The 24,616-nt window shown below is 31.3% G+C and overlaps 3 protein-coding genes across 18 annotated transcripts in view; 1 reads left to right on the top strand and 2 right to left on the bottom strand.

The window, feature by feature from the left end:
- The window catches only part of LOC148612511 (uncharacterized), a 68,303-nt gene extending 57,719 nt beyond the window's left edge, over window positions 1–10,584 (bottom strand). For 14 of the 15 annotated variants that reach the window (XM_088594023.1, XM_088594015.1, XM_088594025.1 and 11 more), the window contains exons 1-3: window positions 10,451–10,584; window positions 3,637–3,894; window positions 959–1,083 (exon numbers count right to left, since the gene is read on the bottom strand). In XM_088594023.1, the coding sequence (XP_088450149.1) occupies window positions 959–1,083; window positions 3,637–3,871 (360 nt within the window). In that variant the 5' untranslated portion in view covers window positions 3,872–3,894; window positions 10,451–10,584. Of the gene's footprint in view, window positions 1–958; window positions 1,084–3,636; window positions 3,895–6,394; window positions 6,549–10,450 lie in introns of those variants that run through there. The other variant, XM_088594016.1, reaches the window with a different exon arrangement.
- On the top strand, window positions 9,341–15,362 carry LOC148612510 (haloacid dehalogenase-like hydrolase domain-containing protein 3). 2 transcript variants are annotated; one of them, XM_088594037.1, is made up of 2 exons: window positions 9,341–9,472; window positions 12,096–15,362. In XM_088594037.1, exon 2 carries the CDS (start codon window positions 12,096–12,098, stop codon window positions 12,795–12,797), a length of 702 nt encoding a protein of 233 aa, XP_088450163.1. In that variant the 5' UTR covers window positions 9,341–9,472; the 3' UTR covers window positions 12,798–15,362. The 2 variants fall into 2 exon arrangements, with proteins under 2 accessions (XP_088450163.1, XP_088450162.1); XM_088594036.1 differs by lacking the exon at window positions 9,341–9,472 and adding an exon at window positions 10,608–10,763.
- LOC148612509 (phytanoyl-CoA dioxygenase domain-containing protein 1-like) lies at window positions 15,121–24,354 on the bottom strand. Its single transcript, XM_088594035.1, has 11 exons — window positions 24,209–24,354; window positions 21,781–21,927; window positions 20,897–20,972; window positions 20,307–20,354; window positions 19,910–19,965; window positions 19,127–19,189; window positions 18,722–18,743; window positions 18,019–18,144; window positions 17,367–17,495; window positions 16,429–16,555; window positions 15,121–15,957 (listed from the first exon to the last, which is right to left on the bottom strand). The coding sequence occupies exons 1-11, from the start codon at window positions 24,236–24,238 to the stop codon at window positions 15,906–15,908; spliced, it is 876 nt and encodes a 291-aa protein (XP_088450161.1). The 5' UTR covers window positions 24,239–24,354; the 3' UTR covers window positions 15,121–15,905.
- Window positions 24,355–24,616: the final 262 nt, after the last annotated feature.

The raw sequence follows: 24,616 nt of genomic DNA, 5'->3' as shown, positions 1-24,616 counted from the left end.
CCCTAATGGCTAGTTATGAATAAATCATACAATTTAAAAGCCAACAATTACCACCAAATTTAAGTTTATATTCTTTCATTCATAAGTATTTTGTGCTATAATTTTTAATAGTATGAATTAAACCATTAAAGGCACAAAAGATCAATTTAAGGACCACTTTACATGATCAAATATTCTGTCAACAAAGTTTGTCCAAGTATTTTTTTTAACTAAGGGAAGTAATATGTGTCAACACCGATATCTAGAAATCTGAATTTTCATAACAGTTTCCTATCTAGTTAAATTGACAACTGTCCAGGCATGTACAATTGTTGAATTTATTGTCTCAATTTCTCTAAATCTCTGTTACACTGCTTAGTACTTTACCTATATTTAAATGTAGTTCAATTATATTTATTTGAAACTAGTCTAAAAATATAGGACCTGTGGAAATTGGCCAAGACTGACGAAATTTCAAATGCTCATGTGACAATTAATTTATTCAACTTTCAAGTCTATCTGAAAAGTTGAACTACAACACACTAGAAACATTTATTTCATGTAGTTTCTAAGGACAAACATGTATTACTTGACACAATTAAATTCCCAGGTTCACATTTAGGATAACAGTTTTTTTCACTGGTTACAAAATAAAACTTTCCAGTAATAAGTCTTGCATTACCATGCAATTTTCAGACACACAGGAAAGTTCTGTACAGAAGTATTTTTATTTTAAAATCACTAGAAAAATTGCTCTGCAGCGTGCAGCTTGATATGATCCCAAAAGTCACCCCTAAACAAATGGGTGATGTATGGACAATATATTCAAGCAAAACAAACCTAAACAGGAAAATTTGAACACACAATCCCTGAAATTCATGCGTGCAGAAATCATAAACTGAATGTCAGATTTACGCTATCATACAAATGATGAAAAAATAACAGTAAAACCACAGTAAAACATAAATGATTAACATACTTTAATTTTCTTGCCCACTTCTTTTGCCAGAGTGAGGTTTAGTGTAGTTATCATTTCTACTTGGTCCTCTCTAGCTATCTTCTTGATAAGGTCCTCTGTGATGTAACGGACACCAGCCTGCTGGCCTGAAAATATATCATAAAAATTTTGATTTTTATTGAAAAAACAGTTCCTATCATTGACAAGTTTGGATAGTCAAAATGACAAGGCTCATAAAAATGAAGCATAAAGCATGAACTTATACTAATTTAAGAACACAGAATAATGTTAAAATTGCCATCCATTTACAACTATACAAAAGAGTAGCTACATGTAAATAAGATTCAATACTTACAATTGTACTCAAAGGGATAGAAACAAAATATGCACGATCTCTTGACATAATACATAAGCATTACCATTTATAAATGAATCAGCAGTCTTTGTGATATGCTATATTTGTGTGGACTCCAAACTTCAATTTAAACCATACATGTACATTGTACATCAGACATTCAATACCTACCCCTACCAGTTTTTGGTTCCTTCAGTGTAAGCATTCCATCTGGATATGACCTGAACTTAGTTGGACGTTTTAGTGAAGCAATCATTTTTTTCTTATATGTTACAGTGTACCGTATGGTCCCAGCAAAAATTAACAATCAAAAATATTACAAAGCATCAAGAAAGTCTCTTTTGTTGCAGATATTTAGTATTCTTTAAACAAACAAAAACCTGCTGAATGTGATGCAATAGTTCTCTACCATAATAAACCAAATCTTATTTCAAACCCATTAAAGGTAATGTGTTCATCACTTTGAAGTTCTCTAATCACCAAAACTCATTATTTTGATGCATTTATATTTAAATCCATTTCACTGCAGAATCATATTTTGATTTTTTTTATAATCTTTACATTCATCCTGTCCAAACATTTATAATGAAATCCATTTTAGTGCAGAACTATGAATATGTGACTTAACATAGCAGCCTCACTTTCATAACTTGTAGATAATTTTCAACATCCTTTTTGTAATGTACCATGAAAAGTACATGAAAAAAAATCATTGAAAAGCACTAAAGCAGTCCATTGCTCACAAGCATCATGAAAAGCCAAGATAGTTTCGATACTACCCTTTTATGTCTAAATAAAATCACAATATTTACTACTTAAATTATAAAACTGTTCTACAATTCTTCCAAACTAATGACTGACCACTTGACTTCTGAGTATGCTATAAATTGACTCAGAAGACTTGAACAGATATGTCATCTTAATAACAAAGGATAAAAGATGATCCCTCCATAATAATCTTCCTAATCCAGACAGTAATACACAACTAATGACCTTAATCTAAACAGATTAACTCTTCTTCAAAAACATCAACTGAAGTTTAAACAGACAAGTTATGACATTGTTTCTATTTTTTTAAATATCACTTTTATCATAAAATTAATTTAATTCATCATACACAGTGTTAGAAACTGAATTTTTTGTCAACATAGACCCATCAAAATTTCACGCAGACAGCACTGTACATTATAAAGCAACTTGAGCCAATTTCATCATAGACCTGCTTGATTTTACATAGACTTGGCCCGCAGGTCTACAGCTAATTTCTTTCACTGCATACACAGTAACATTTATAGGACTATTTCTTCTTCTATATTGGTACAAACATTGGCACTAGTCTCAATCAAAAGCACTTAAATATTATGGAGATAACCCAAAACATGGGATTACTACTGTATAATTGTTCTCAACAAACTTAACAATAAATCCTATTTTGTAATTCATTCAAGGGCAAGCTATTTTGAAAATTTCAGGCATAAATGCTTATCTAGTGGAATATAAATGCTTTATCTAGTAGAATTCTAAATAAAATAATAATATTAAAGGATGTTTCTAGCAGCACCTATACCTAATTTATCTAATTGTTTGGAATAAGACTTTGCCCCTTCAAAGAACATTGACACTACTACAACCACTACTACACTGTGTCAGTGTTCTTAATGGCTTAATATAGTACCAGTGTGTTTATAAGCAGGACTATATCATTTTTAGCACTGTACCATATATTTCATTGTATATAATGAACTATAGGTACTGTGTTACGAGTTGCGCTGTTCAAGTTATTAAGAGTAAGTATTTGTAAGAATCAGGCAAAATAAGAAAAATCAGAGACATGCAAGTCAAAACCCTACTGATCTGGCAATACAATTTCACTCAAAGGATGCTTTCTCTACTTTAAAGACTGTTATTTGATCTCCGCATCGCTGGATTTGGTAAAACTTTTTTTCAAAAGAATTTAAGAAAAATTAAGTTTTTGACAGAGTTATCTGCCCTTGAAATGTTCATTTTCAGTGCATTTCAATAAAATTATAACTCAATTTACCAAAATGATATAGAAAATCTTGTCTTTTTCCTTGATTCTGAGTTATGGTGCAAATAGTCACAACATAAGTGTAATTTTCAAAATGGTGGGTTATGTCAAACCATGTTTCACCCAATGCCTGATTCTTACAACGACTGACACTTAAGTACTTAGCCTATTAAAAATTTGTAGGGATGACACTAAATGTACTTCCATTGAAATGAACCTCTTTCAGACAGAAGAATTTATTGGATTTTGGGACACATAAACCTATGTACAGTTGACATAGTATCATAATTCTATAAAATTAATATATATAAATACCTTGTTCAGCCATGACATAACGGCCCTCATTTCCAGGTGATATGGCCCTTCTTTGTGGTGACCTTTGACCTCCATTTCCATAACTCAACTGTACTCTTCTTGGTATGTCCTCAGAAGAACGTGAATGGCTAGATGTTCGTCCATTCAGCACTGATTTGGAATTCCCAGGGGAGCCTCTTGATGTCTTTGGGACAGGAAGATTAGATTGGCCTCCCCTGGAAGGAGTCTTCTTCATCGTTGTTGGCGGCAGCTTTGCATCTGTTGACAAATATAAAACTGAATTAAAGAACCATAGTGAGCGCGCTCACATATCCCACGTGTGCCCATGTTGGATGCTCAAATAAATTTGCTTGTAAGAGAAATACATGTAGAAGGACCCCGATAAAAAAGGAATAAGAGTGTTTTTTAGGCATAAGACCTTTATCTTCTAACTAAATTCTGTTACTCAGAATGGTAGTTTCAAACTCCAGACTGTGGTTTCTTTGAGTTTTAGTTAATGCAAAGTAAATATCATCATAGTGGAACAAAACGTACACTTGACCTATAACTTATCATGGTGAACTTATATACCAAAAATCATGTCAATATCTGCAAGCGTTTAAAAATAGTCAGGAAAACTGATGATGGACTGACGGATGGAGTGACGGACGGGTCAAAAACATTATACCCTTCGCAACATTGTTGCATGGGGTATAATTACTTTTAAAAAACATACAACTGTATGTGATATTAAGGTAACCTATAGTCTAAACATTATCCATAACTCAGAATAGAAGTGACAAGGACTAAGAGAGGAAAGTTCTGACAACGTAGAATCGTCAAGAGAAAACATGCAGAAAAAACATCAGCCACCTAACATTTTAGAGAATGAATAAAGTGCTTTGGTAGGGTATGCATCCTCAGCTTTCTTCGAAAGTGCATGTCCATGATTTATGATATAAATCTGAGTCTTCACAGTGGAGAAAATAGAAGATGTAAAAAGACATTAAAAGATTAATCTGATTGCCTACTGTTTCAATGTAATTAATGTACCCATAAAATAATGAACAAATATTTTTACAAAATAACAGAGCTACTAGAAATTATGGGGCATTCTGAACCTAAATAATGAACTCTTCTTACTTAAAATTCATTACAATAGAAAATGCTTTAAAGAATATTGAGCAACTTAAAAATAAAACATTTCTATAGCTCTGTTCAGATCCTTAGCCATAAAAGACTGATACATCAACATGCTTTAAATGTCATTGTACATGTATATTATAAGTATATTTTCTCTCATTCATTAAAAATAAGACATTGGTGTTTGCCATATATGCATAAATTAACCTACTACACTTCAAATCACAGTTGCAAATCTTTAAATAAAATATAATGTAAACAAAACACTCCATCTTGCACCTGTGCTAAGACAATACCACAAAGTGTCATAAAAAATTATCCCAGTACATTTCAACACAAAGTGACACTAATGTTATAGACTTCGTGGAGTTGTTTCATAAAAATCTTTCATACATCATTAAAGGTATGGGAATGACTCAGTCCACAATACATACCAAAAACTTATAGGATGTTAATTTACTAAACATACATAAAACATCATAACAGAAAATATCTCCATTACATGTACATACATACTAAGAGAGATTTTGATTTCATAGGGAGAATGAACGATTATTCAAAATAAGAATACCTATCATAATATTGACACAGCCCTTACTGAAGATGTTTTCAAACTTAGCACTCTCTCAATAGCCACAAGAACAACATTAACTAAACTTACTGTAAACCAATCAAAAGATTTCAATCCAGATTTTGTCAACACAAAATGTTGATTTGAACTCTTTTAAAAACTCTTAAGATATACATATACAATTAAAATCAATATATTTGGAAAATTTGAATACACAACCCATTGTAACCCCTACAGTAACTTCACATAATCTTCAAGTTGAGTTTAAAAATTCTGTATTTGAGGTTGTAAACATATTTAAGCCTGTAAAACTCCAATCAGCAAATAAAACTGATTAACTAAGTTTAAAACAACTTACTTTTTAATTGGGGTCAAAACTTCAAGCTAACTTCACTACTTTAAAATTGACAGTTTTTGTAAGAGTCCTATCCTCAATTTTATGAGGAGATATTGGCATTGTATTTTGATGATATTCATGGTTAAAACATAAAATATTGTTTTGATAATAAAATATTTCCTTGCCAAGGTATAACAGAGCTAAGTTTATTTAGTATACAAGATAAAAGCTTTTTTAAGGGGTTAAAACACCATAACAAGCTTGTTTTCAAAGCTTTCAAAAAGATAAGTTTTACAATTTAAACTTAAAAGGATACTCTGACTGATATAATTTAAAGACGGTGATATTTAAAAAGAGGATCCTTTTGGAAAATGACAACAAAATTCTGAGAAAATTAGAAACAAATCGAAATTCTGAAAACTGGCACATACTACTTGATATTCCCTCCCCTCTATGCTAAAGTCATGAAACTCCTAAATGAAAATTAGGAAAACAATGAAATACAAAAGGCAGACAAATATTCAAATGTCATTTAAAGTATTTTCTAGGTATTGTACATGTATGATGAGTAGATAAAGAGGACGAAGTACATGTATGTACCATTAAAATACAGGCTTCAATAAATGTGAAATTTCAAAAACAATAATACAGTTATGAAAATGCATCATCGATCTTTGAAATGGAATTAATACTCCCCAAGTTGTTAAACCTGAAAACATTGAACCTACCATCAAAAGTACAAGAAGATATCAGTGACTTTGGCAGCTATTTACATTCCAGTAAGTGAGGACATTCAACGCAATTTATCCAAATGTGAGAGATAGGCTTGATTTAAATTCCAATCCTTCTTACAGAGTTTAACATTCAGGGTTGGTTATAATATGAATGTACACATTAATGGCATTAGTCCAAGAATTAAATTGTCAAATTGAAATCTTTCATACCGTAGAGTTAGCACTTTGTGAATCCATTACATTTTATGTTAGTAGTTATTTTGAGCAACTCTTTCAATCAAGTGTTTCCTCAATTGAAATCAAAAATGATCTTGAGAATATAGCTTTGAAAAATGTTTTCAATCACGAAATGTCAGACTTATTTCATGGAGTATGTCAGTTATAAAATTGTTTGATCTTGTGTTGCAGCAAATGAAAGTATTCTTATCCTTTGTACTGGGTATACACATACATGAACATGTACATGTACAATAGCAATAAATGTACATATGTGAATAGGTTATGAACAATCTGATAAAAAAACTTACAGATTAAGACATACACAGAGTTACATGTATTGTACTATGTAATTTAAGTTCTATTTGAGAAAGTACATTTAGTAATGATTTTTGATCAATTTTATAGAAACTTTGTTCTAATTGATCCCACAGAATTTTGTAACAGTTCTGCTACCCAAAGAACCTATCAACAAATAATGTGAATAAACCTGCCATCTGAACTAACAAAAACCAAAAAATAAACATGGCTCAAACTCACAAAAAATACCCAAACTTTAATTAGTATGTAAAACCTACTAAACTTTTCTGTTTTCATGCACAGATGTATCTACTGAAGAAGCCTGATATTACAATAAAACTTCCACAGTTCCCTGGACTTGCTCTAACAAGATTAAAACAGGTATTAATACCTGTTAGTTGGTTTATATCCCCAGGAATCCAACAATAGTTATCATCCTTCATATTCAACATATGAAATCTTAGCATCCTATTAAATTTCATTTCAATCAGCTCAAATGCAATTGTGGAAATGTTAACATGCATTTTCCTTCAGTTGGACTATATTTCCTACAAAATGTAGCTTTCAACAATCCTTCATACATATGTAATTTCCACATTTTGTAGGTTTCCAATAAAGTTTATTCAAAATTTGTTGAGTTGTGTAGATTGGTGGACGGATTTGTCAGAATCTGAGTCTCAGAATGACAGATTGGCTGATTTCTACATTGTATATACACCAAAACTTTGGAAGTGTGGATATATTAACTTTCCCTAGGCTAAATTTGACTCATTGTCCTCCCAAGGTGATGATGGTCTTTGCTGTAAATTTTGCATCTAATTTACCGTTGTAGTTTCAATGCATGAGTTTGCACTTTGCTACAGTTGTAATGGAAGTCACAACTGGGGATCGTTGGGAATGGTAAAAACAGAATCATGGTAAGGTTTAAGAGAAATTAACAATATTCTCAATGAAGAAAATGTTGTGTTTTCCTGTGGACCATGCATTACTATTTACACAAAACAAAATAAGAAAACGAATAAGATGCAACTTTTTAGGTTGTAAACTTTTAATCTACAGTGGAATTACATGTAAGAGCCTCTTAAATTCAATCACTGAATTTAAAGAAAAATACTTGCTAAATGCCAATTCAAATTCAATTTTTCAAGTGAAAATTATTTCCACTAGCTAAAATTTTGTTGTGATATTCTGCAAAATTTACAAATGTAGTACAGAAACATGTATAAATGAAAGAACTGAAATTTAGCAAGTGGAATATTTTGGTACTTGCTAAAATTAGCTAGTTGAAATATTTATTAAAATCAATCCCTGATGAATTGTTGACAATTATTAGACCAAACAGAGATGTGTACACAGAATGTCTCATACTGTAAATGTATTAATTTTCGCGGTTGCTAATTCTCGCAACTTTTCTGTCAAGTAAACATATTCGTGGGTATCAATAAAAAAATGACAAGTGTTAAAAATCAATTTTGCGTGTACTATTTTTCAAGGTTTTCTGTCCATCGCCAAATAGCGAAAATTAGTACATTTACAGTATTAGAGGAAGGAGTCTGTTAATCATGATTTGGATGTACATACCAATGATACTATGAAAAAGGTTGAGTAAAAATGGCAACAAGAAGATAAATCAGGAAATGTACATGAACTGGCAAAATTAAGGATAAACAGGAAAAATTAAATAAGCTACTATTTTCCTGGCTTGGTACTCAATTATCCTTACTTTGGTACTTACATAACTAGAACTGAAAGTAATTGTTTCTAATAACATTAGGCCAAAACAAAATTATGTGTGTTTCTGGTTTCATGTTTTAAAAAATTATAGGATAGGTAGATAGGGATTTCTTTCTATTTCTAATTTTTTTTACTCGAGTAAATTGGGCCAGAATCTCAAGTTTAATAGTGCTCAAGCGAAAATAACAAATTAAAATGCTAGGGTAGGCATAACAAAATAGGGTAGGTAGGAAACCAGAAATGCTCAAGTTTTTTATTTGGCCTTAACATTATGAATACAGTGAAATCTTAAATAATCATTCTAAGTATCACTTAGCCAAAAATCTTATTGCTTTGGAGATGACATCCCCATTCCATCAAGCATATAAAATCAAATAATTTTAAAATGACAATGACTTTCAAGGCAAGAAATGTCCATCTCAGCCTCAGAACTTTAAAATCCTTACAAAATTTTAGGCTATAGGTGGCATCTACAGGTTCACTACAAAAGTACAAATTACAGCAGAATGAAAATGATACAACTCAAGAAAATCTTTCTGCCATATATGATACATTTTCATAAATGCACAAAAATATACATGTACGTGCCTAATAATCTGGGTATTGATTGTAATTATATGTCCTACATTGTACATGTATTAATTGCAGGTATTAAATGCACTTCAGAATGAGAATACTTGACTATTTGAACAAACAATAGCTGCTTTGTACTGCAAAAAATGCAATACAAAAAACTGCATAAGGCAGACAAGCAGCCTGCCAAAGTGGACAGCTGCATACAGTATAGAATAATTGATAGGATTGTCCATTAGTGGATCCAGGGTATGTATGTGTATGTTTGTTCCATGGGTTGGATATTCAATGTCATGTATTAAAAAAAAATATTTTTGTCTATTATTTTGGTAGAAAATAACCAATTGTTGCCATGAGCCCACTTGCATACATGTATGCTACATTTGTATCAAGTATAGTTTGATTAGTCTGTTGTTATAGTAGAGAGCCTCCTCATTACAAGAATACAAGTTTGTTTACATTCATGTACTAATGAGTGTTGTGAAATTGGTAAGGTAAATAGCAAGCCTTTATCAGTTGCATTAGGCCAACTAAATTAAAGAGCCAGATTTCCAGTGGTCCAAAAAAGTGGGGTGGGTGGGATGATTTTGTTATTATTTTTTTCATTTTCTTTGTGTCCTGTGACTTGTCTAAAATTTCAAGATGCAGATGGAATTGTCATTTTTAAACATTTAACACTTAAAACATATGGTACATAGCGAGATCATCTTTCTCATATTTTTAATGGTCGCATACCATCATCTTTTCTAAATATTTAGGCTGGCAACAAAGCGGAGTATAGTAACCACCATTTTTGTTACAAGGAAGTGTAATAAACACTCTAAAACCTGTACTGCACCAGACATGCACACATAAAAATCTGCAGATTGTCAATTTGAAAATATTTTAAAAATCAGGTTGGGCAGGGATGAAAATCTATCAATTGATTTTAATTGGCTTTAATTCTTTGGCTCAGTTATAAGAGCAATGGCCATAGAAAGTTCATCTTCTTCATGATCAGTGCATATTGTCGAAGCCATATGGTGGTGTGTGAGGAGATGTGTGCAATGAACTCGGATGCAGGAACATACCATAGGGCAGGGGCTGATTCCAAGTGGTTTGAGTATACTATATCTAAACGAATGAACACCTATGCACAAATTTGTGAATGAAAATGGTAATACTATCTCACCAATGCAAGTATTATATATATATCAATGACGTTCAATGAAAAAGAAACATGCTTACCTATGTCATGCCCAACTATAAAGATTTGACAGGATGTCGGTCGGATTTGTTGTCATTGTTAACCCGCCATATTGGTTTCTGCGGAAATTAGTGGAGAAAAATAATTGAACTTTAGCTAAAAATCTTATTGATTGTTCGAAATCATACCTTTTTATACCCTACAATTATTCGTTAAAGTTTGTTAAAAAAGTGAACATTCAGATTATATTACTATATTTTTTTCGTATTTTAGCCAATCAAAATAACGAAATATTTCTATTCTTCCAAAACGTGTTCGGACTTGACAACGAGGTATTCGGGCACCTGCCCAAAGGTAACATAGTTTGCACATAATGTGTGGCTGTTGTAATTTTTTTCTCAAATTTAATTTGAAAGCTAAATTTGTAAAATTTTGAATGTTGTGGAATAATGTGCATGTATTTCCTATCGGGTTTAGCGCGGGAATCAAACTATTATGACAAGGGCGAATATATTTAACAATCCTATGATTACTTCCCCTTTCGTTTTATTAGTCATACAACAGTTATGCCCCTTTGTCGGTGATGTATAAGAATTTGGCAAAATTGTTAAATTTGGAAAATATTTAAAAACCAGAATTCACTCTCTAAGATATATGTTTTGAATTCTAGTCCCCAGATCTGTACGTGTACATCTGTTCATATAACTTTTTAACAACAAAAGACTATATCTGTCCAGAAATCCGTATTATTCTTTCTGTACATATTAAAATTGACTTTTTAAACCTTCATTACAATGACTGTCGTTTAAAGTTGTAGAAACCTATAATTTGCCGAGAAGTTTTGGCAAATATTCATTTGATCTTCATTATAAACTACTTTTTTATAACTTGAATAAGACTGCAACTTTAACCAGGTAGATGTTAGGTTCAGGTAAAGGGGAAATATACCCCAAAAAATCAAACGACTCCTTACTTTAATATGTTTATCATTTGTATAAAATGAAACCAACCACGCATTATATTATACTACACACACACAAAAAAATCAAATAAAATAAATAACTAATCACAAGTAATTGTGTCGTTGTCATATGTATTGAGTTGCTTGTATTCCGATTATTTATATTGCTAAACCACTGGGAATGACGGTTTTTGTTGAATGTCGTCGAAATGAAGTTGGGAAATGGTATAATTTTCCGCATCATTTTCTAACGTTGAAAATAATAGAAACCTTACTTTTTTATTGTTCAAAATAAGATCTTTTAAAGGAAAAAAGGGAAAAAAAGACAAACATTTTCACGTGTTTACTTTGATATAAAAAATCATTGTGTCTTTTAAAATATCTACTTTTTAAGAGTTAAAATGTTGCAATTTTCCATTTACCGAACCATTCTTCAGCATAGTGGCTAATGTACGATTGGTACTTCGAGTTAGACGGCTTTCTAAAGAGGTACATGTATGTTTACAGTGTAAAAACCTTTTTTTTTTTTAACTTTTTTAACTTGCAAATTTGGACACATACCTGCAAAAACTTGCTACGGCAGCTGGCAGACTCTGTTAAATCTTTGTTTGGATAATATGAGTAATATCAAAATAACAATTATGCATGGTCATAGTTTTATTAACTGAATGTTGAAAGTTTATATTTGAAATGACTCGAGTAGTGGAAACCTTGTATTTTTTTAGATGTTGAAGCTGATTACACTAGACGTTACCAACACTGTACTACGTGTGCTTGGTGGAGTTGGACAGCAGTACGCGGCTATAGCATCAATCTATGGTGTAAAAGTCGACCCTCAGGAAATAAACAAAGCGTTCGGGGCAAACTGGAAGACACATAATTTGAAATATCCTAACTATGGAAGTGAAACTGGAATGAAATCACACATATGGTGGAGTGAACTCGTGAAGCAGTGTTTTATAGACTGTGGGTTCAATGAAAACGAAGTTTTGACGAAGTTGTCTACTCATCTTTATCTGCATTTTAAGACTAATAAAAGTTGGGAAGTATTACCAGGAACTATAGATACATTAAAAACCATCAAATCGAAAAATCTTAAATTAGGAATTATTTCGAACTTTGACGAACGTCTGGAAACCATTTTAACTAGTGTCGGTCTGCTTCATCATTTTGAATTTGTATTAGCATCGCAACAGTTTGGTTTTGCTAAACCAGATCCTAAAATTTTCTCAAAAGCTTTAGAACTTGGAAATGTTTCTGCAAATGAAGCTTTGCATGTTGGTGACAATTTGGAAAACGACTATATCGGTCCACGCGACGTAGGAATGGACAGTGTTTTAGTATGTAAAAATATGGATAAGTTACCTAATTCTGTTGATAAGCAACATGTCATTTTGAATCTTTCGGAATTAGTAAAATTCATTTAGAAAAAAATATTGTTGTGCTTTTTGTATCGATCTGTTGATAAGTTTTTATATGCTTGTCTATTCTAAATGGTCTGAATTAAGAAAAAAAGACGACTATTAAATCCATGCATATTTCTAATACAACTTAAAGGCATAACAAAATACAAGCAAAAACAGCAGATCGTAGAATTGTTTAATATAGTCGATGACTTTGCATTATATGGCTATATGCAGTTTAATTTATTGCACATTAATAGAAGGAGATCCAGTGAAAGGCGTGTGCCCATATATAGCTATAAAATTGGGGGAAATATTTTTTTTTGCATGAAATATTGAAATCCTTCCAAAATAGTGTCTTGCCTTGCTTCTCTTGGTCTTTAATTCTATTTACGCCTTATGCACCCTATTCTGAAATCCTGGACCCCTTGTTTCTTATGTGGTTCAGGAAATATAGTTACTATACACTGGTTATTGTGTATTGCAATTTAGCAGGTTTCCAGCTATAGCAGTTAAAGAGGACATATTTGTTGTAGTTACCAGGGCAACCCTGTAGACGCTTACTACTACTAAGGGTTTTTTTTTTTAACGTCCTTGACTACTCTTACGAGTCTGGCACGGACGGCTTACCTTTCTGGCGTCCCTTTTTTTCATGTTTTTATGTGACCGCACAAAAATGACGGACGTATAAATGTATAAACGTATCATGCGGTTGTTGTTTTTGTCGTCGGCAGCGTATGTTATAAAAGTTCGTTTATTTAAACCATAACTCCCCGATCTTTTTGAAATTCACAGGAACAAGGCGGAGGGTCCTGTGGTTTTATACGACCGCTAAAAATTTGCGGTCGTATGTTTTGACGCAGTCGTGGTCGGCGTCGTCGTCGTCTGGTGAAACTTCGTGATAACTTGTGGTTGACCAATTTTGGTATAAATTTACTAATCGCGAAAGGAAGGTTCCTAATTAATGTTGACTTTGTGTCCCCTACCGTTTTAGAAAAAGGGATCAGAAATTGTAAAAATAAGTGTTTTATTAAAACCCATGTAGAATGTTTGTTTTGTTTTGTTTTTCGATTTTAATCTTTTTTTTTCAAATGTGTTCCTTATTCAGTTCTTGTAAATAAATGTGTCCAGCAGATTTTATGTGTTATGGACTGTTTTTAATTTATAGGGGGTCAAACATTTTATATTTTTTGTCGGATTTCAATTTTTTTTATTGGATTCTTCATAAAAATCCCTGTCTGCATTTTTCAATCATATTTCAGATATCTCTTTCGGTTTTTGAGTTATAAGGGGTCAAAGGGGCCAAAACCTAAAATATCAACTTTTTATTTTTGGCCCGATTCCCAATTTTTGTTTTATTGGATCCCTTATAAAAATCCCTGTCTGCATTTTGCATACAGATTTCAGATAAGGGATCAAAGGGATGACACCCCACGAAAATCGAGTTTTTCGAAAATTTTTAATTGAATTTAAAATTTTCTGCTATATAGTGTCCAAACCATTTGTTGTGTTCATAATGAAATGCAAGTCCTTCTGCTTAAGTGTTTCAAAAAATAATATTGTGTCCACACCTGTTCTGGGTTTGACCACTGTTGTTGTATCATGCTATGCTCAGTGAAGCTTTTTATTAGAGATTTTGGCCCTTCCTTGGACTAAGACAGGTATATTGACCAGAAGGATCTACAAGATATCTGGTTTTGATTATTCTTTTAAATGTAGGGATCAAAGGCAAAGACATCAATAAGCACCCTGAAGGTAGAACTTCTATTAAATTTAATTGAATTTCTAAGTATTATGCAATTTTTTATCCAAATAAGTTGTTGTGTCCATAATGAACTGCCATTCCCTATGTCTAAGTATATCAAAAACTTTTACTGTGTCCATACTTGGCCCAAGTGAACATAGTTCAACATAGCTTGGCTTGGCTTAATTCTCAATTTTGATGTGAATGTGGGTTTGCTTATTTACCTTACTTTAAGTTTATTGTATGTTTACTTTCCAGTTTTACAGTTCATTGTTTCATTGCTTAATCTCAGTCACCTGACTTTTTTCATTCACTTTGGTAGTAGTTGTCCTTGACAACGTATGGAATCAGTTAAGAATCAGGCAGGAGGTCATTTATGGGTCAAAATATCATATATTTTTAATTTAGATATGTTGTTAAGAAAGCTTCTACAAAGGTTTCATATTTTTTTTTCTAGTGATAGAAAATTGGCCAAGTATATCTTAATTTACTTTATGATGCATTAGTTAAGACACTAATTGGAAAGAACTTAAGGGAGAAAAGCGTTATGTTAAAAAGTGGTAAATTATTATTTTGTTATAGGAAGCTAATCAAACAACAAAATCTAATCAATATATTTTATTTTTAATAATTCAATATAATGAAAATTATTGTAATACAAATACAAAAGGTACAATGTGGTATGAAAGTCAATATACAATTTGTGAAGAAATATGCAATTATATTGTTAATTGCTTTTTAATACCCACATCTATGTATGTGGCAGTGTGAATTGTAGATTTAACTTGCTGTACATCTGAAATGATATCTCATAATGGGAAGAAGAAACACACGAAAATAATAAACCCATTTCTACAAAGATGCTTTTCAAATTTGACAATTCATGAAAAATCATAGGATATTTTCTATTGAAACTGGGAATAACCTAAATATGATTGTAAGTCTGAATCAATGTGTGCATAGAAATTGTCCCATATGTATGTATTGTTAATCCAAATAATTAATCATGCTAAATAAAGTTAAGAGAAAATGAAAGTGTTGTGGCATTTTGGTGGGAGTAAGCCCAAGAGTGAAACTACAGAAGTTGTTTCACATGTGAGCATTTGATAACTCACTGCCATCTATTTAATAATTCAGTGGTATCATATCAATAAAACCAATATCCTAGTTAGAGAGACTAGTCAGCTAGTAATCCATTACTTCATAAATAATATAATTTCTGACAACATGTATTAATCAAATTATCAGTACAATAAAATATTCCATATTATTGCAAGGTGTTATTACTATTTCTTATATTGTATATTTAGTCAAATAACATACAACCTTTTCATTGAGGTGTGTATATATCTATCTATCTATCTGCATAACAGATTGTGGCCAGCTATTTAAACAGGTTCAGTGGTGTACAGAGGAACAAATGTTGAGGATGGCAGTAACCTGAAAGTATACAAGAAAAAGGTGGGCTGACATCAATATATATTGAAAGTACCATATTTCAATCTATCATTGGTCTCTTGATATGTGTGTTAAGTCAACTAACACAATGGATGCACTAATACTTGTGATCACTCACGTGGGATTCATGAGAATTTAAATATTAATACCAGTGCAAAACAGTGACAGTGCATCCACAAATTATACAGGTTAACATACACAATATTTGTACAATTAATGCTTAAAAGCAAATTTTCCACATTTCCAGAGGTTTGTTAAGTTTTGACCATGGCATTTTTAAAGGGAAACAATTTTTATCATTTTTGACAAGGAAGTTGGATGAAATGTCATTTAATTCATATTATAAATATCAAAACCTTTTTAAGTTCAATGAAGGGAGATAAGTAAATAATTGACCTGATATCTCAGGATGACATCAAACAATTTCTAATTAATTTTATAAGTTTTTCCTACCAGTTGTCTTCAGAGTATTTAGTCCCATCATTGTCAATCATATGGAAGGTGTAGATATTCCGTGACTTGTTGGATAAATTCCTTTCACTTTTGTGAACAACCTCACCATGTATTAATACTAAGTCTCCTTAAAACAAGTTAAACAAGGAACATAACAGGAATGTAAGGGGAAACTTCTCATAGTTGGACGTTTTATTTGATGCACATATTACCTTCCTGCCATTTAAATTTATTTTTTCTTTATTGCAGATATATTGTGACTTATAAATAAAGTGGATAAACTTGTGGTGTTTCTTTGCAAAAATATTTTTTTGGTATATGTCTGACAGTCCCAGGTAAATGCAATTTAATCTACTCTGTTTGGTAATTGCAAACATTTTAAAAAACATGTGAACATTATTGTCTTACAGCTGTAATCACAATAAAAAGTGGTTTTTGTCCTTCCTAACCAATACAAGATACCTGCTCAAATTAAATGATTTATCAGGTGAGCTATAGCCAAATGTGCCACATATGATAATCATATGGTAATCATATGATATTTATCATGTGGTAGTCATATGATAATATGGGCTTGAAAACACATGATAATCTATGTTTATGAAAAACATGTGATTATCAAATGATAACCATGCGATTATCATATGTTAACTGAAACATATGATTATCATATGGTGCTCGATTCATATGATAATCATATGATACAAACCATATGTTTCTCATGTGTAGCACATTTGCCTGCGTAAAAAGGGAAATAACTGCAGATTTTGATTATTCTTAAAAACAACCAAAACAGTAAGGTAGATTTTTGCTTGACTGATAAAAAGCCAGGATATTTAAACTTATTTTTAATTTCATGATAATTGACACAGTTGCAGTTTGTGAAAGAAAAATTAAATCTTCCCCACTGCAACTTTCATATCAAGTGCTTGATAAACCTTTTTTCACAGGGACAGCAACAAATTCATCATTCTCAAACTTCTGCGGATCTCCAGTAAAGATACATCTTGGTTGGTTGTCACTGGTGTCAGGGTTTCGGATCATTCTTCTGTTGTTGATTAATCCCTCTAAGATAAATAAAAACATCAAAACAGGCAAATGAATGGACAGCAAAGCAGTTATTCATCACCTTTTTTTCTTACTCTCCTGTCTCCCCTAAGCCATATGGATATATAGCCAAGAAATTGAAATTGAAAGTGTTTTTTTATTTGTTTTTATTTATTCAATATGATAACAAAATTAATATTCATATATCCTTGTACATATGTAAGAAATAAGGGAACTGAGAAACACAATTTGTTTCATGGCTTGAGGAAAAGAAAAAAAGTATTTCATTTTCAAATTAAGAACAATAGTTTTTGTTATTTATTGCTATTTATTTTATTTCTTATTGTATTATTTTTATTTCATCCCATTCAAGGTTAACTTAAACCATGAATTCAAAATTTCAAACAAAATCTATTAACTAATTACCTTACGACAAACCAAGAATATTGAATCGAATGAATAAAGGGATTTTGTTTAAGTAACCATGCTACAAGTGTAATATTTAATAAACTGATACCCCAACACACCCAATCTTCTACTTACTTTTATGTGATCCTGGAATAAAATGCATACATCCATTTTCTAATGTAGCATCTTCTAAAGCAATCCAGAATCCCAGCAATTTCATAGGATCAGTATATAAGAAGGTAGAATCCTGATGTGCAATCACTGAATTTAATAAATTATTTAACTTGGGATGCAATTCTTCTTCTGATTGGTTTATGCTATTTATCAACACATAATTTACCATGTAATAATTGTTTACTCATTTTGATTTCAATTAAAACTTTTAAAAATTGTAAGGAATGACTGAAACAAATTTTCTCAATCTTTTGGAAATAACCTCAATGAATGTGATGCACACTTGAAACCATATGCATCACATAGTTATGGTTACATGTATTTCTTCATAAACATTTTTGTTTTTAAGTGATGTTAATGTGTTTACCAGCAGATACTCAATATAAATGCAGAATTGTCATTTTAAAGGATAACTGGCCATACCTCTTTCTCAGATGTTCTCTTCAACACCAGGTTTTAATCATTTTTATAGGTGTTTGATTGACATCAATTTCTCTGCGCTCAAGTTTGGTTTATTAGTTGAGTGTAATGAATACAGCTGTATTATCATTTCAAAATTGGAAGCAATATTTCTACAGTAATAACTATTATTTTCTTGTAGTTCAGTCTTTTTCTTACAAAAATACATCACTTTTCTTATTCTGCGTTTAATTATTATAGCTACCTTCTCCTCCTATTCCTGGTTGCTGAAAAATAAACCACACACTAGAAAAATTTGATCTTGTGATTAAAGATTCTGTTGTAATACAAAAGAGCCATCATTTTGGTGATCTCTGAAAGTATTTACTATTTTGGATTAAGGTATGCACTTGTGCATTTGTTGTATTTCACCATATCTGTTCTTTTTTTTCCATGCATAGAAATCATCGACCAATAGACCAACTTTTATATTCTGTCACTCTTTTACACTAAACAGTTTCAATGTTTAAAACCACTACTTTCTTTGAATTCTTGCATACACTTAAATTTAATCAACCATACTCTGTACCCCGGAAAAATATTTTGTAATTATCTCCCTTTATTTGGATGGACCCACCATAAATTATCTCACTTTATTTAGATGACATACCTTAAAGATGACCATACTTTGTATGACAACAGGATCTACCAGACTTATCTGTCTTGCTATCTCCTGAAACATATTTTTTTTTATTAAGGCCATTCAAAGTTAAGTGTTTGGTTCTTGTGCTATTTTTCATGGAAACCAATGAGGAAGGCATTTCACTGTCCCAAAAAACTGATGAGGGTATTATTTCCATTGTTCATAGACAGAAAAAAAAATTGTTCATTGATGTGTAGCAATGAAAATGGGTAGTGGGGCACCCTCAAAAGAGAAGATGGCAAGTCTGAGAACCAAGTAATTGACTTTGTGAGGCCTTAGGCCACTCCAATATGATATCTCTAATTTTTGACAGTTTTGAGTTTTTCAGCATCATTCAGATTCTTGTTAACTACCAATAACAATTTCAATGTAGAGTAAGTTACGCTTAAAATAAATTATCTCTATAATAATGATGGCATGACTTAGAGGCAAATGAAAATCTTCAGACAAGATTTTCTTCATAACTAAGGCAAAGAAGAAAAAAAATATGTTTAAGGTAACCCTACCTACCTTAGCACATTTTAATGGTATTTTTGATGAAATGTTACTTAACTATCAAATTTTACTTGAGTACTATTAAAGTTAAGAAATCCTCCAATAAGTGTAAACTGGTATATAAAATTAAATTAAAAATAAAAATGATTTTAACTACCTACCAGTATCTACCCTATTTTTTTAATCCTTTGTAATCTTAAAGAGATTTTTTTCTTGGCATAAGGTAACATTATTTCTAACTAATTTTACATGTACCTTGATTCTGTCATCAAATGTAACTTTCTTGAACACTGGGTTCAAGGCATGTAGGGCTAAAAAAATCAAAATCTGTGATTAATAGCTGTTTTTTTTAAGGATAAAAATACTTTTATAACCTGTCTAAACCAAAACAAAATGTTCAGTTTAGACAAAAGTTCAAAATACATTTAAATTGATATAAAGGTTTTTTAGCAACATAATTTTGAAGTTATTATCTCCATAAAAACATATTAATATAATAAGCCAAGAATGACATCATTTTGTAATAGATCTGTTATGAAGCAAACTATAATTAATATAGAAGTTAATTCAATCCATTTTTAAGATTTGGTAAATAGATAGATCTTCTTTCCAGTATATTAAACAAATATTACAATATCAAAGCAATACCTACCATGAGCAATTTTGTTTAATGATTCCTGTTTATTTACTTTAAGCTTCCCTGCAAAATAGAAAAAAAATGAGTCACAATATGATGTCAGTTTCATGAAATACATGTATCATACTGAGTTTTCTCCATTACTTTATATAATTACACATAACTATGTATCAAAACATGTCTCCAGTCCTACTTCACTACAGTTATGAATGTGTAAAATATTTAATCAAGTAAAATTATCATCCCTTCTAAAACATTTGAAAGGACATACATAAAATTCTTTATGCATCATGTGTATTTGGATTTTTAATGTTGATGTTCTATAAATATACAACAGAAATCATGACATAATTTTTTGAATAGAGGCAAGAACACTTCTCACAATGGAAAATTAAATTTTAATTTGCTCGTGACAGCTAGTGTTAAGATAAACAGATCAAACTCTTCAATGTATTTCTCCTAAATGTCCACTCTGAAGAACGAACAGCAAACAGTTGGAGGTAACATTAGGGGTTAGTATGAAAGTTGGTTCAGTATTAACCGACCAACCATATGATCACATCAGAGACAAATTAAAATTTGTTTTTCATTAAAAATCTACTAACCTTGTGAATCCTTTGCACCTTCTTCAAAGAAAAATCTGATTTTGTCTCCACTGTTCATAAAATAATCATCTGATGTCTATAAAAGGTATGTGTACAGACAAACATTAACAAACATACATGGTTCAAAAAATGTTTTTTTTTATTCTCAGATAGTCATTGTATTTGTAGAGAGGACACCTTAAGAGGGTAGACCTTGAGTAAGGGACACAACTCTTGAAATCAGTGATATGTTTGTATCATATTCAATTTCACCAAAGCCTTTCAAGCTTTCATTTGAAACAGAATGAAATCAGTCCAAGTTACTTTGATGCTTACATGAGATTGACGTAAATGCTAAAAACAAATGTTCTAATGATTTGTAAGAGTTGTGTCCCTTAACCCAGGTCTACCTCTGCAATTGACAATCATTTTTTTATACTGATTTTAAATGGCATGGAGACAGCTGTTTGTTCCCTCAAAGAACTAGTTCATCTACTATCCTTAATAGTTACTTTCAGAAGATTTCCCATTCTGAACAAAATCAAACTTGCATATTTTTACTGGTTTTAAAACCAGTGGCTTTTAGCTCAAGTTGAGTGAGGTTTTAAAATAAAGTAACAGTTCATAAGAAATAACACTGTTAAATATGTCTAAAATAAAGTCTTGTTTTCTTTGTATATGTACTTAATGAAAACTTCTTAGAAAAAAATAAAACTATACAATTTATTTGGTAATTTTTTACATTTTCGAAGATTACAGCAACACTTTGCTATTTTGAACATATACCATGTACTCAAAAGATAAAGTGATGAGTTTAAGAATTTTACATAGGGAATACTCTGAATCAATTTATATTAAACTGAAAATTATGAATAATGAAAATAGTAATTAGTATATATACTTGCCTTTCTCATGCTCTCATTTGTTACGAAAACAGAGTTATGTTCTTCTGGGTTCATGCTATCCACAATATTATGACTCTCTTCTCTAACAGCATCAGCATCCTTTGCTTGCATGTAACCCTCTATCAGCAGGAAACCATCATCATGAAACTAGAACAGTGAAGCCAAGATGTGCAAAAAGCGTCAATGAGACAACCACCGATGGTGTCATATACAATTTTTAATAATAAAAAATCAACAAGAGGACATGGTTTAGTCTCAAACACATAGCACCACTCACACACACATAAACAGTTCTTACTTGGTCCAAATAAAATAGTAATAGTAAAACAAAATACCCAATACCATATATCAGTATTAGAAAACAGGAACATAGAATGACAAAATTGGGGGGGGGGGGTCATGACAGTTGGGACAGATACATAAAAATACAGTAAGAATTAATTCATAAGTTATTTAGTTATGAGACCCAACCTGCTCCCTTCATGTCCAGCCAGTGGTATTACAAATACATCCATGAATTATGAAAGACACCATAGAAATATCTTATTTTCATTCATTTAAGTTAAAGACCAGTAAAGGAATATACAAAAGAAATTGTATGTTATCCGGTGCTGAAGTTGAAAACCAAATATCTAGTCACCAGTAGTCTAGTGGCTGCGATTAATGGTTGCCAAGAAAAATGTTATGAAAATAAAAATATAAATGTGAGATTTGTGGGAGGTTTTTGGTTAAAATAACGACATTTCGGTAAGGATTTTATAATAGGCAGGATTGGAATCTCATGCTTTCTCGCTGTATCTCGCATGGCAAGATTAAATAATACTAAATACTTATATTTTCAAGTGTCTCATAATTGTTGGTTAATATTTTCAATATTTGGGGATAAAGCAAGAATGGTTTTTAGAAAAAATTTCTTATATACACCAGTCAATACCACAGTACCAGAAAAATGTCAACCTCAAGTCAAAATTCGGGACTACAAGGGAGGAGTTTGTAATTCAAATTAGCATCGTAGCCTACAAGATCACTTCATGAATTTTACAGACAGGTTAAAAAAAACTTGATAAATGCAGTTTAACTGCGAGATGCATTCTAAAATAGTACTCAATTAAATAGCGTCTATCCATGGCTGTGAACTTCCAGAAAAATGGAGTTGAATAACAACCAGCTTTTAATTTATAAATAAAAATTTGATATATCAAATAAATAATTTGATATCACAAGTTAGTAATTTGATATAGCATGTAAGTTATTTGATATAACAAGTTAATAATTTGATATACTTATTATATCAAATTATTAACTATAAATTAAAAACTAGCTGTCATTCAACTCAATTTTTTCTGGAAGTTTACAGCATAAGGTAGACACTATTGAACTGAGTACTATTTTAGAATGCATCTCACATCTATATATAGATCATAGTGAAAACTGGGCATAGTATAAACAGCATTAAATAGCAAGCGGACATGTCAGAGAACAAGCATAATAACTCAAATATGGAAACAAAATGATTTTATGATATTTATTAGATTTGAAAAAAAAATCCTGTTCCTAAGGGCCTGTGATAAATATTTGCATTTGTTGACCGATTCCGTTTTCTGTTCCTTTTCAGAGGACAAATGCCTAGTTGTATCAACAAAAATGCCCATTTGTATCAACAAAATATCAAGCAATTACAAAGGGGACGTTATTTGTTGAATAAACCTCTAGCCGAAGCGAAGTTCTTGAAAAGTTGTCAATGCAATCGTGAATAAAAATTCTGTATGGCTTGAGTTTATCATAACCATCCATGTGCCATGGGTAGTTTGGACCTTAATTATAGTAATTTGATATAACAAATTAAAAAAAAAAGAAATACCATGTCTCCAATATGCTTCCGCTTCCGTAAGTCATTGAACAAATCAAAACACTGAAATAGTCTAGAGGCACTTTGAAGTGGGATATTTTAATTTTTTTTCAAACCATTTAGGTCTGCATATTTACATAAAATTTACATTTAATGTGTTGAAATGTTGAAGCGATGGAAATCATCAGCCATTAACAGGGTATGCTCAGCATCAACAAAATGCATCATGGGTAATGTCACTGCTTATCACCCCATGAAACAAATTTATTAAAGTAATATGTAAAAGTGCGAGATTCCAATCATTCTATATTAAACTCCTTGACTTCTGAGAATAGTACTAAATAATTGAATTTTTATTTTAAAAAAATGCTTTTACATAAAAATCTCCCACAGGAGACAATGTCAATAGGGGAATCTCCCACATAAACTGTTCCAAAGGCAAAGATTAGCAGGTATGGATATTGGTAATGTAGTAATGATCTAACTAAGCACAGCTGTTTGCGAAATGGACATTAAAAGTGCATTACATACATGGTTTAAATGTTTTAAAGAGTTTTATGAAGTGTCATGATTGTTTACCTTTTTAACCTGGTCTTCTGTCAAAATCATTTTTTTTTCAACGGACCAACGTTATTAACCTTTAACTGGGTTGTTTCTGAACAGGGGAACAACATGGCAATTTTTACCTTCCAGATCACATTTTTTCATAGTTCCTTTATTTAGTCAGTTTCTTCTTGATTTTTTTGCTTTGGTAATCTAAACTAAATTGCTAAGTATTAGCTACAGAAATGTAAGGCAAGGATCAAATTTACAAGGGATTTTTTTTCATTCTGCAATTTTATGTTGAAGTTGTGATTTGGTCTAGTGTAAGGTCAAAATTTAGGACAATTTGGCAGAGATCACGTTCATGTATACGGGGTCCCTGAACTATTCTAGTTGATAAAAATAAAAACATTATATTGATTTTTTTTTTTCGGACACTCTTAT

This window comes from Perna viridis, chromosome 7 (genome assembly GCF_037379345.1).
Source record: "Perna viridis isolate PV_CMFRI_1.1 ecotype Kerala chromosome 7, ASM3737934v1, whole genome shotgun sequence".
In the NCBI taxonomy this organism is placed as follows: domain Eukaryota; kingdom Metazoa; phylum Mollusca; class Bivalvia; order Mytilida; family Mytilidae; genus Perna; species Perna viridis.
The sequence above is the reverse complement of the archived record's forward strand: the minus strand, read 5'-3'. Positions and strand labels throughout refer to the sequence as shown.